Raw genomic sequence first — 13,291 nt, 5'->3', positions numbered from 1 at the left:
ATCTTTGGCTCCAGTGCACTTCCCTAAATAGATTCAAATATATTCTTCCCCACCCCTGCTGTTCAAGGCAACTGACCAGGTCTTCCCCTAACTAGAAAAATTACATCCTACCTCAAAGAAAGGCAGGAAATCTGTTCAATCCTCAGTCTGATTTCCAAGAGGGAGAACTAATCTAGTTCAGAGAAGAAGAGGGAAATGACTCTGAAGACAATGCATTAGAACACAAACCCAGGATTTCTTCATTAAAAGGAAAACAAACCTACTTTTCCCTCTCCTTCACCATATCTGTGTGCACATGTGTACTGGCACATATGACACATCTGCATTAAAACACATCCAGCTGGGAAGCATTGAAACCACAAGCTGCAACAATCAGGTGAGGTTGAGAAAGCAGGTCCCAGGGACAGCAAAACAGATCAGAGAATTGCACAGCAGGGTCCCTAAGAATTCTATGTGATTAGTGAGATGACGTTTCACATCAAAATAACGTACCTTGTCCAAGTCTGCTAATGATGTTTAAGAAATCTTTTGTTCAACAAGCCTTAGGAATAAAGTCTTCTTTATAGAGAAGACCATATTTCTTAATTTTGAATTTAACCATCTGGATGGCCTGCATTTTTAAAGTGCCTCGAGATCCTCACGTGGAGGTGTCTCTGTAGAAAAGTGTCAAATAATAACAGATTCATCACACTGATATAGCTCATCTACTCTTTCAGAGGAAATGCTCAAAAAACTGCCAACAATGGAGACTTTGACTGAAGCTAGCTCTTTTTTTAAAGTTAGAACTACTTCTAATGCATCCATATTGCAGAATATCCATAAAAGACAGGCTGACATTGTTAACCACTGACTTAAGACAGTATCCCTCAGGGAGGGAGCAGGGGGGAAATTCATCATTATCAGCAAAGATATTCTTGAGTTCCCTTTGCAAGTAGCAGGACAAAACTAAGACTCACTGAAGTTTCAGAACCTGAAAAAGTATTATTCACCTAATGAGACCCTGGTTGCAGTAGGAGAAACTGTCACACCTGTCAGTGACAATTGATGTGAAGAATTCAGTACCAGTAATTTCATCATCCAAAACTTTTTAGTACTAATTATAAATAAGCTTAGACTTGAATTAAGATTTCCTGTAAGTCGCCCTAAAAATCTTGACCAATGCAGAAAGATTCTCAGTGTCTCTCTGCAGTGGGATTTTGTCTTAGTCTGTGCTACTGGTCCTCAGGTGCAGGCTTCTTGCATTAGGTACCCTGGTGTTTCAAAGAACTTCCAATACCATCATTTATACTACATTCAAAGTACTCCATAAATAGATGTAACAGAACACTCCCAGATTACAGAATTTAGGAAGAAAGGAAAGCTGGCAACTTCTCAGATGAGTTAAAAAGATACCCTCATTGCAACAACTTCTTCACAACACTAGAGTGAAAGATGCACTTTATTTCCTAGACAAAAATACTATTGAACCAAGAAAAAAGCTCTACTTTATAAACCTCAAAAATACTGTCTCAGGCCTTAAGGTACAATTCTTTCCTCACATTCGAGAGTGCAACCTTGAGAGGCAGAGAAGATACACGTGCAGAAGTGTTGTTTACTTTTGCATCATTTTAAAGTGCTTCCATAAACTTAAAGAAGCCAAATGAAAGTGAATTCACATTACCTATTCTTACTAATTCTTAAAGTTTGCTGTTCTGTATTTTCCTGACATCAACATTTGAAAGAATGAGATACTAACAAATACTGAGCAGATGATGAAATTTAATCTCAAGACTAAGCTTTCAAAAAAATCGTTATCTGAAATACATTCACGTTTCTTTCAAGGAATTTACAGCAATTTATGCTTTTGTCCTCCTTTCTCCATCTTCAAGATAAAGTAACTAAACACATTCAGCAGCATTTTAACCTAAGCTTTTATCACAGCTGAAAGGAAGAAACTTTTTCTTCATCTGATGGAAAAAGAATTAGAGTACTCAAGCAAGCTGAGAAAAAGTCTCTGCACGCTCATTACTACACACATACACACACACTACTTTAAAGTACAGTTCTTTGCTAGTTGATCAAAAACTCCAGAAAATGGTAAAGGTTTGCTTACATTGCTGGCTTTGCAAGGAGCATAAATCCTCCCATTACGAGGAAATTTGTCACTGAAGCACAATACCTAAATGGGGAAGAGAGAGAGCTTCAGTTACAAAATAAGAACAACCTTGGAAACAACAACTGTTGCAATTTCCAACAGTTTACCAATGAGATCTGTAATATCTTTTATTATACAAGTAATCTAAGTAATTGAGAAAGTATTAAACAGTGAAATACTCAATATTACTGGAATACAATATGCATTGCTGTTGCACATTTTTGCTGCCATCAGCACAATGCAGAGGGCTTACTTCACAAACAAAATTATTTTTTTTTGTTTGTTTCCCCCAAATTTGGGCACGTACAGAATAGGCCATCGGTTTCAATAGTGTAATACTGCTAGCTTCTAATTATATTCAAGATGGAAATTTCAAGATGGGAGTTTCTCTTTTCCTGCTACCATTCTACCTTTCACTTCTCCCCTACCAAAAAAAGAAAACCATTCAAAAAGACCATGTTTCTTAGACGGAAGAGGTCTCAGCTTAGCCCAATTAACAGATAATACTTATGTTGCCTGATAGATCCTTGGAAGATGCTCAAGGCATTATGCTGAGGAGCATGCAGCTTCTGATGCCATACACAGAAAAACATATAAAGCATCAGAAAGCAAACAGGGAGAGCAGAAGACAGGCAGTAACAACAATAACAGAAATTAAGTATTTCAGTCTTTGACAGGGAAGAAGAACAAATTAAGAAACTCTTCTAATCTGAGTAATGAGAACCAATTCTGGAAATCCAGCTTACAAGAAAAGCCTGAAGTCAAGAACTAAGAAAGAAAGGGAGAAAATACATATTTACAATTATGAACAACCCATTTGATAAACTGAGAAGAAAGCTTCTTTTAGGGTGATATGGCTTAAATTTATCACTGACCCAGTAAAAGTGGTAACTGTTGTGCTTGTGTTAGAATGAAGTGCAACTTGCTGCACATTCAAAATGCTACTGCATAACAACTGAAGTTGATGATCTTGAAATTTTGTTCCCTTAGAGACCTTCAGATGTCTGGTAACCAAGACTACATTCAGCGAGGACATTTTTAGACTCTCTCCTCTGTCAAGTCAGTATTTTTCACAAAAGCCTATAAGTATTACGTATGATGAGACTTCTGCTACATTTGGATGAAATTATCCAGCAACTACTAAAGTTATTGAGGAGAAAGACAGCAAAGAGTGTGACTGCATAGACTTACTCTCCCAAAAGCATCGAGCTAATAAAAATAATAACCAGGATAATTCAGACTTAATTTTGAGCACTAAAGCAGCTCTGTCTTTTGGGTGAAAGTTGTAATGCTAGCTATTTAGCAGGTATCAGGACAGAAGCATTGTTCCTCTGGGAGACAGTTAATGACTACTGAAAAGGCATTTTGTAGCTACAGTAAACTCCCAAAGGTAGCTTTACTTAGTAGCCTAGCCATGGTAACTCTATTACATTATATTACAAGATCCTTACTATTAAGTAAGGAACATGTCGCTTTTCAATAGGTATATACGCAGCAACCAAAGAGGAGTTTGTATGTAGAATTTTACATTAAGGAAGCTGAAGCTGTCCAGTGTTCTCCACTGGTGAAGACCTTGAAATCTATAGCTCACTACAAAGCGAATTGGTTTGTGTAAAACTCTCCATACATTTTAAATTGCAAGAATGCAATTTGCACAACAGTTATTTATGTAACTTCCCTTATGATCTACTTTTGCCTATCTCAGGGCTTGTTGTGGTCAGTAGATTAAGCCTGCAGAGACTCAAGATGAGAGGGAATCGGATACTTGCTCAGTGTAACTATCCAAAAAGAGACTGGAATGCTTCAGGATGGCCAAGCTTCTGGCTTCTTTTACTCCATGAAGAAAGCTACTTAAAGAAGCTCCATGTTGACCGATGAGATAGCATAGCTTGCTGAACCTGCTTGCCATTTCCTGCAACAACTGGATTGTATTTGCATTGCCCAAATTATCTGGAACAGACCAGAAAGCAATTTAGCTTACCTTACAGCACCTGTTAATAAAGAGAATTACCAGGAGGTGCTGTTTAGATATTTTATGAGCAATTTCACCTCATGGATACATTACCCAGAATCAGGAATTCAACAATTTTAGACTAAATACAGCTCAAATAATTAAGTTATTTCAGGTGAAACAGTCAGGAAAAGTGCAAATACTAATAACATAATGCAGATGTCAAAATGCAGCTATATTTTACCAGTTCATCCAAACAGGGGAGAAGGGTAAGACTTTAGCTTTATCTAAAAATATATAACAACTTTTAGATTTTGCATAAAGAAATTTGTTGTAGAATGTAGGGGAAATAGCAAAGCAAATATTAAAGCGAGTTCTTACCTAAACCTAAGAGAGGTCTAAGAACCTGAGATTTGATCTCACTCAGTCTGAAATAAAACCTTCTCTCAGTAGAAGCCAACTCATGCAAACTGGCGATATATCCCATTACGTTTTTGTCTACTAAGACCAAACAGTTGTCACCACCAGCTATCACATTGCTTATGTACCCTACCTGAAAGGGGCAAAAGAGAAAAGAAAAAACAGCAGCTTTAATATTTTTTCTTTTTACACTCCAATTTAAAAACAGGGTGATGCAGAATAAAGCGTATCTTTAGGAGTACTAAATGACAGTAAGTATTAATTACCTACAGTGACAAACAATCCATTCAATACTGGCTTAATACAGGAATGATAAAACTAGAATAAACATTTACAGTCAATGCTGTTCATTTTCCTGGTACTGACAGAGCCTAAAAGACAATAAACAGGCCATCTTTTAAGGTCTTTAAAGGAACAGTGACCTTAAGTTCAGTCACTTTTAGAATTGCAGAGTACTACATGCTTATATCAACAATGTTGATATTAAATAGTATCATTACATCAGCTATTTCTCCTATTAATTAGGAAGTGAGAATAACAAGGCTTTAATATTATGACTGTGCTCTGAACTATAGTCCTTTATGGATATGAAAGATGTTTATTTATTGATAAAAGTAATATTAAAGTACTGGACTAATACTAATAACTACACTAACACAAGTGGTATTAGTAGTTGTTAGCTTTCCACAGTAGTTGGAAGCAAAATTCTTCTCCAAGGTCAGCACAAGTAGCCCTGATGCATTGTGGCTCCTCACTAATTCTGGTTCACATGCAATACTGTGTAGTAAAAAGTAGAGCTCAAACACTTAATATTTCCTTTGTTGTTAAGTAGATGATTCCTTAGACACATTGAGCCAGAGTTGTTCAACAAGCAACCCACAGGCCAATTCTGATATGCAAGAGCCTACAAGTCACCCTACAAGAAAAGAGAAGAGAATGGCTAGCAACAATCTTATAGAAGGACTACAGGTGTGTGTGTGTGCACACACATACATGTGTGCACATATGTGCACACACATGGACCCAGTGTCTAAATCCCTGTCCCTCCTCAAAACCCTCTCCAACTGCTATTCTGCTCAATCTAGGGAAGTAGCAATGAGACACAGAAGAGCTGAGACAAACAGCTGCTTTCTACCCTCAACCACATCTCCCACTAGTAATGAGCCTAGGGATAAAGGGCCAAGGATGGGGGTGAAATCAGTAGCCCAGCTCAAGTGTGTCTACACGAATGCACGTAGCATGGGCAACAAACGGGATGAGCTGGAAGCCATTGTGCAGCAGGACAGCTATGATGTAGTTGCCATCACGGAAATGTGGTGGGATGACTGTCACGACTGGAATGCTGTGATGAAAGGCTATAAGCTCTTCAGAAGGGATAGGCAAGGGAGAACAGGTGGGGGTGTGACTCTGTACATTAGGGAGTGTTTTGATTGTATAGAGCTAGATTCCAGTGATGATAAAGTCGAGTGTTTATGGGTAAGGATGAAGGGGAGGGCAAATAAGGGAGATGTTGTGCTGGAAGTATGCTACAGGCCGCCTGGCCAGGATGAGGAGACGGGTAAGGTATTCTATAAGCGGCTGGCTGAAGTCTCACAATCGCCAGCCCTTGTTCTGGTTGGGGACTTCAACCTGCCAGGTATCTGCTGGAAATATAACGCAGCAGAGAGCGGGCAGGCTAGGAGTTTCCTCGAGTGAATGGAAGATAACTTCCTGACACAACTGGTAGGTGAGCCTACCAGGGGAGGTGCCTTGCTAGACCTACTGTTCACAGAGAAGGACTAGTGGGAGATGTGGTGGTCAGAGGTCGTCTTGGGTTTAGTGATCATGAAATGGTCAAGTTTTCAATTCGTAGCAATGTAAGGAGGGGGGTTAGCAAAACCTCCACCTTGGACTTCCGGAGGGCGGACTTTGACTTGTTCAGGACACTGGCTGAGAGAGTCCCTTGGGAGACAGTCCTGAAGGGCAAAGGGGTCCAGGAGGGCTGGACGCTCTTCAAGAAGGAAATCTTAAAGGCCCAAGAGCAGGCTGTCCCCAAGTGTCTCAAGTCTAAAGGGCAGGGAAAATGGCCAGTCTGGATGAATAAGGAACTTCACATGAGACTTAGGAATAAAAGGAGGGTTTATCACCTTTGGAAAAAGGGACAGGCTACTCAGGAGGAGTATAGAGATCTCGTTAGGTTATACAGAGAGAAAATTAGGAAGGCAAAAGCCCAGCTGGAGCTAAACTTGGCCACTAACATTAAGGACAACAAAAAAAGCTTTTATAAATACATCAACAAAAAGAAAGCCAGGGAGAATCTCCATCCCTTACCGGATGTGGGGGGGAAAGCTGCAACCAATGACGAGGTGAAGGCTGAGATACTTAATGCCTTCTTTGCCTCTGTCTTCAATAGTCAGACCAGCTATCCCCAGGGTGCTCAGCCTCCTGAGCTGGAAGATAAGGATGGAGAGCAGAACAACCCACCCATAATCCATGAGGAAGGAGTCAGTGATCTGCTTCTGCACCTAGACGTACATAAGTCTATGGGGCCGGATGGGATTGACCCAAGAGTACTCAGGGAGCTGGCAGGAGAGCTCACCAAGCCTCTCTCCATCATTTATCAACAATCCTGGTCAACGGGGCAGGTGCCAGATGACTGGAGGGTGGCTAATGTGACACCCATCTACAAGAAGGGTTGGAAGGAGGACCCAGGGAACTACAGGCCTGTCAGCCTGACCTCAGTACCAGGAAAGATCATGGAGAGGATCATCTTGAGTGAGCTCTCACGGCAAGTGCAGGGCAGCCAAGGGATCAGGGCCAGCCAGCATGGGTTTAGGAAGGGGAGGTCCTGCTTAACCAACCTGATCTGTTTCTATGACCATGTGACCCGCCTTCTGGATGCGGGGAAGGCTGTGGACGTTATCTATCTGGACTTTGGTAAGGCCTTTGACACCATCCCCCACAGCATTCTCCTGGAGAAGCTGACGAATCATGGCATAGACAAGTGTACTCTTCGCTGGGTAAAAAACTGGCTGGATGGCCGTGCCCAGAGAGTTGTGACTAATGGGGTGAAATCCTCTTGGTGGCCGGTCACCAGTGGTGTCCCTCAGGGCTCAGTTTTGGGGCCAGTTTTGTTTAGTATCTTTATCAAGGATCTGGATGAGGGGATTGAGGGCACCCTCAGTAAGTTTGCAGACGACACCAAACTAGGTGGGAGTGTTGATCTGCTTGAGGGAAGGAAGGGTCTACAGAGGGACCTGGACAGGCTGGATCAATGGGCCAAGGCCAATGGTATGAGGTTTAATAAGGCCAAGTGCCGGGTCCTGCATTTCGGTCACAACAACCCCAAGCAGCGCTACAGGCTTGGGGAAGAGTGGCTGGAAAGCTGCCTGGCAGAAAAGGACCTGGGGGTGCTGGTGGACGGCCAGCTTAACATGAGCCAGCAGCGTGCCCAGGTGGCCAAGAGGGCCAACAGCATTCTGGCTTGTATCAGGAATAGCGTGGCCAGCAGAAGCAGGGAAGTGATCGTGCCTCTGTACTTGGCACTGGTGAGGCCTCACCTCGAGTACTGTGTTCAGTTCTGGGCCCCTCTGTACAAGAGGGACATTGAAGTGCTGGAGCGTGTCCAGAGGAGAGCTACCAGGCTGGTGAGGGGTCTGGAGACCAGGTCACATGAGGAGAGGCTGAGGGAGCTGGGCATGTTTAGCTTGAAGGAGACCGAGGGGAGACCTCATGGCCCTCTACAACTACCTGAAAGGAGGTTGTAGAGAGGTGGGGGTTGGCCTCTTCTCCCAGGTGAATAATGACAGGACCAGAGGAAATGGTCTGAAGCTGCGGCAGGGGAGGTTTAGATTAGATATTAGGAAGAATTACTTTACTGAAAGAGTGGTCAGGCACTGGACCAGCCTGCCCAGGGAGGTGGATGAGTCACCATCCCTAGAGGTATTTAAGAAACATCTAGATTTGGCACTTCAGGGCATGCTCTAGTGGCAGAGATTGTAGGTTGTTTGGTTGGAGTCGATCTTAAGGGTCCTTTCCAACCATGAAGATGAAGATTCTGTAAGTTGCCCTGCATTGAAGGGTTTACAACCTTATGTATATTTGATTTTTTTGTTACCTTAAACTGAGGTTGATCTGAAATCATACAAACAACTTGGAAGAGGATGTGCAATCAGAGTACACACTCCCCCCACCTCATGCCAACTTCAAGGCAGATATGAGATTCAGCTTGATGAAGAAAATTGAATAGGAGCAACTTCTCTCTCCCATAAACATGCAAATGCACATTTTGGTGCCTTTGCTCAGTTCCTCACTTCACACCCATGACAAAGGGAGGGGAAGGGAAGGAGATCATGCAGAGCTCAGGGGGACCTTCTGCCCACTCACAACCAAGATGCATAGGAAGCAGAATGGAATAGAGCAGGCAGTGCCCTCAATCACTTAAGAAACAACAGGAAAATGAAGAACAATAGCAGCGAAGAATAAACACATGAATACTGTGTTGAAAACAGAGCACAATATAAGGCTGCACTTCTGCAACGTGCACACATGCAAGGAAATGGATTAGACACGCTGGAAACACCTCCTTGTCCCTCAAGCAGAAAGAAAGACCAAGAAACAGGCACGGAAGAGAGCAATACTAATTAAGCCTCCTCTCTGCCCTCCATAATTTTACTGCTCCTGATTTTACTGCTAGGAACCAGTTACTTGACTTGACACCCTTAAAGCTAGTTGAACAACCGGCACTGTGCTATTTCCAAAAAGCATCAGTGTGATTTGCGCTAACTTAAAGGAAATACCACTCACCTTACTACAGGATAGTAACAAAACTGGACTCTTAGTACAGCTATTTTCATACAAGTTTTTTTCTGTAGTTGTCTCCTGGCCACTGTAATATAATCCAGGTTGGAAGTCTTCCTCATCTGTTAAGAAGAGGGAGTAATCTAGTCCTGCTGCTGTACTCCAAACACCATCACCACACACCTGAAATTCATAAGGAAGGAAAAGACATTAGAAATTATCATCTGAAGCTGGAAGAAAAGGAGAATACTTAATTCTTCTAGCCACGCATGCACATAATATACTTGCCAAGAAAAAGTATTGCAATAACTGGTAATTTTTCAACTTCAGTGTCTCATAACAAATACATTTCTTGCATGTATACTGATAATTTTCTTTCTTTCCAGTCTTCTAATGGCCAATTTTTTTTGCCTTTAAAGTATAAATCAGTTTTATTTTTAAATGGATATCAGGTGAGCTTGATTTAAATTGGGATATGGGATACTACTCTCCCCTCTTCATTTATCTGGGAAATCTACAAATTTGGGATAGTTAACATGCTGTACATTAATTTGTATAAGTCCTAAGCAGGAAAACCCTGCAGCTAGTTTTCCCACTAAGACAAGCACCAGAGAACATAAGCAAGGGTCTGGTCTAATGCAAAAATCATTATTTGGCTATTCCCTCAGTGTGATGAAACATGCAAAACAAACAGAAAACCCTTGCTAAACCAGCTCTGCAACACAGAAATGGTCATCGTCTAGCAAAGCTAAAAATGGTAGAAGAAAGTTTACAATAAAAACAGTATTCCAATGTATTTAAAAGTTTCAGCACTGCAACACTGATATCAGAGAAACCAAATATAAAGTAGAAGTGAAATTTAAGAAGACACAACCAGTCACATTGCTCAGTTTTACAACTTCAATGTGGTCAAAAACCAGTGGAAGTCTGTGTAAAGGATTTCTTGGGTAGATTTTCACAAGCTCGTCTAAGGATCACATTCACAGTAAAAGTCAAAGAAATCAAAGGCTCTATTAGTATATAGCACACAGATACGTAAACAAGGTCAGTTTTTAGAAATTACTTTTCACTCACTTATATAAGAGACCCTAAACTAAAAGAGAAATACAGAAAACAGAAAATACCTTTGTGAGACGAGGGACTGTTGTTGGGGAGTTCAAGTGACCAAGCTGGCCAGAGGTATTACTGCCCCATGAATACACCTGTAAGAAACATAGCTAACCATGAGAATATAAGTTTATATACATGGACACATACTGAATTGCAGTGGTACAACACATCAAGTATGCAAACACACACAAGTCAGCGGTACAAGATCAATGTACCAAGAAGTACTTCCCTAATTTCCAGTCATCTTATGTTCTCAAATTGTCTTCTCACATAAAGAAATGGAATGCACCAAATCAGGTCATTGCAATCTTTAAATATAATGTTGATGCATGCAGAACTTTGGCAGAAATAGAATTAAGATTCCACACTGCTTCCAAGTTGCCTCCCACAAATGGAAACAAAAGTTTAGCAGCAAAAGAAATAAAAATCTAAGAAACACCAAACATGACTATTATGTCACAGATAAGCAACAAATAATAACAATCACTTACCTGGGATTTGGCAGTGAGTGCTAAGGAATGATGGCCACCAGCAGAGAGGTGAATCACTTCTTTACCATCTAGGCTTTTCACACATAGTGGCTGAAGCCTGTCAATCCCCAGAACCCAGGGAAGATGGGGGTGAGGGGTAAGAGATTAAAAAAAAAAAAAATATCAAAGGTATTCTTAAGACAAAAATAAATACTAAGTTTTATTTTTTCCCCAAAACAAATTAGAGAAAACGAACATACACAGAGTCTTTTGGCAATAAACCAGCTTAGTCAAAAAGGACATGAAGGGTGAAAGTTTATGATAAATTTCTCACCAATTTGGACAAAGTCAAAATACCACCAAAACTCTTAGTGAATACAAGGGGAAAAGTCATAACTTATTGATGTTCAGTAACAATACAGCATAAAACACGTAACTTGGAGGAAATTAGGTCACAACACAAAAGAACAAGAACACAATGCAAGGCAGTTGACCAAATCTGAGAAAGTTGAATACTCGAGATTTCCTAGTGACCTACTAAAAACCTTTATCAAAGAAATCTCACCTTGGCAGAACATCACCATGTCCTAGCTGTCCTTCCTTCCCCTTTCCCCAGCTCCATACCTCTGTTCTTAGAGAGGGTAAGAGGGCATCAGCCTCACCACTGTAGGTTGGAGTCAAAGCTACAGTCCTCATTTTTGCACGCCCTACCTTCCGTAAAAGCCTAGGAGAAACTGAAAACAGGCCAAGAAATAGAAAAATTGTTCATCATTTTAGGTAAATATATCACTCAGACTGTGTGTTACACAGTAATAGTACCATTTGAGATAATTAAGACCTCTTTAAGAAGTCTTGATCAGTTAAGATTGAGAGCAAAGGCTCAACACATAAGAAGATAGGGTACTGAGACACCGAAGTAACATATGTGCTAAGAGTAGACAGATCCCAACTAATTTTTACTAGCTATTAAAGGATAACAGGCATATGAGAACTATGCAGTTATATTGCAGCAAATAAATCAAAACAAACTACACATTTTTAAGAAGTATGTTTTGAAAGAAAATATATCCTTGCAGTGAACAAAAGATTTCAATGCTTCCTAAAAATCTCCCCTCAGATCCAACATCAATATAGAACTAAACCATGTACCCACCCACTCACAACAACTAACAACACTAAAATCTATCAGGAAAGGTCATTAACTTCGACATTTGGCAGTGGGAACTGGAATATTTCTAGGTCCCTGGCTCAAAACCAGGTCAGTGCAGTAGGGATTACAGGTCACACAGATTTTTATCTGCTATGCAACCTGTATGAAAGACAGGTTGCCACCACCTTGCAATAAGATGCCCAGACTACTACAATGTGCCTGCTTTACCTTACTTTACCAATAAAGAGCATCCCTAAACTCACTATGCTCTTGGTTTTCTTAGGACGCAGTATCTGCTTGTTTTAACTCCCCCCACTGCCTTCAAGTCCTAAGATACAGTTTAAAACTCATAAAGACCTTTCGTAGACGATTAGATTTATATTAAATAAATATGGTTTATTTTCAGTTATAAAGCTCCACATTATTATAACTTTTCCAGTCTCTTGGTTTTTCTCAACGTTCTTTTTTACCTTGTGACAACAAGCCAGGCAGGGAAAGTCTTCGACTCCCTCCTTCAGATTCCTCCTCTCTAATGTCTACTAAACTGGAACTCTTCTTCCCCTGCATGGATTCCAGTTTGACCTGCTCTTCCCGACTGTCTTTCAGAGCTTCAGGCCCTGGGGAACCACCACCAGACTGAGAACCTGGTTCACTTGAAGGTGTGCCATAGAAGTTCATTACTTTCTTCAGAGACAATGCTCCAGCTTCATATGTAGCAGCTACTCTCACACCAACTGCTGACGCACAAGAGGCCACCAAGCTGTTCAAGGCAGATGTGCTAGTACCTGGAGGGCCGGGGATACAAGCACTGAGTTGTTGTTCTTCTTGAGAAGGCTAAAACCAAAGAAAAATTGAAGACTATCATACCAGACAGTACGTAACAGCTGGATGATGATATACACATTCATTATTCAAACTAGGTGCTATACTGAACAAGACATTATGAAGAAGCTTTTTATACTTAGGTGTACATCTATTCCTTAGAACCACATTTTTTTAAAGGTGGGACCAAGAACCATTTCTACATGGACTGGGCTTTGTCTCTTGCACTTGTCTTGTAGCTCATCCATAAGAGACCGTGGGTCTGGTGTTTTCTTTTTTTTTTTGTTTGGTTTTTTTTTTGGTTTTTTTTTGGGGGGGTTTTTTGTTTGTTTTTTGTTTCTTAAAACCAAAAAAAAGGATCTTTGCAAACAAACATAAAAAGGGATTTAATTTTAGGCTTATTACCAACTTTGCCACCAATTAGAATGCATCAGTGAGCATGCTGTATTTACAGA

General features: G+C 40.7%; 1 protein-coding gene across 8 annotated transcripts in view; it reads right to left on the bottom strand.

The window, feature by feature from the left end:
- ALS2 (alsin Rho guanine nucleotide exchange factor ALS2) overlaps nt 1–13,291 on the bottom strand; it is a 47,259-nt gene that overhangs the window by 20,915 nt on the left and 13,053 nt on the right. For 7 of the 8 annotated variants that reach the window (XM_054208575.1, XM_054208576.1, XM_054208580.1 and 4 more), the window contains exons 5-12: nt 12,485–12,848; nt 11,430–11,598; nt 10,886–10,982; nt 10,409–10,486; nt 9,291–9,467; nt 4,467–4,638; nt 3,904–4,084; nt 2,093–2,158 (exon numbers count right to left, since the gene is read on the bottom strand). In XM_054208575.1, the coding sequence (XP_054064550.1) occupies nt 2,093–2,158; nt 3,904–4,084; nt 4,467–4,638; nt 9,291–9,467; nt 10,409–10,486; nt 10,886–10,982; nt 11,430–11,598; nt 12,485–12,848 (1,304 nt within the window). The remainder of the gene's footprint in view (nt 1–2,092; nt 2,159–3,903; nt 4,085–4,466; nt 4,639–9,290; nt 9,468–10,408; nt 10,487–10,885; nt 10,983–11,429; nt 11,599–12,484; nt 12,849–13,291) is intronic. The other variant, XM_054208582.1, reaches the window with a different exon arrangement.

This window comes from Rissa tridactyla, chromosome 7 (assembly GCF_028500815.1).
Source record: "Rissa tridactyla isolate bRisTri1 chromosome 7, bRisTri1.patW.cur.20221130, whole genome shotgun sequence".
NCBI classification, from domain to species: domain Eukaryota; kingdom Metazoa; phylum Chordata; class Aves; order Charadriiformes; family Laridae; genus Rissa; species Rissa tridactyla.
Note: the sequence above shows the minus strand (reverse complement) of the source record. Positions and strands in the feature narration are given on the sequence as shown.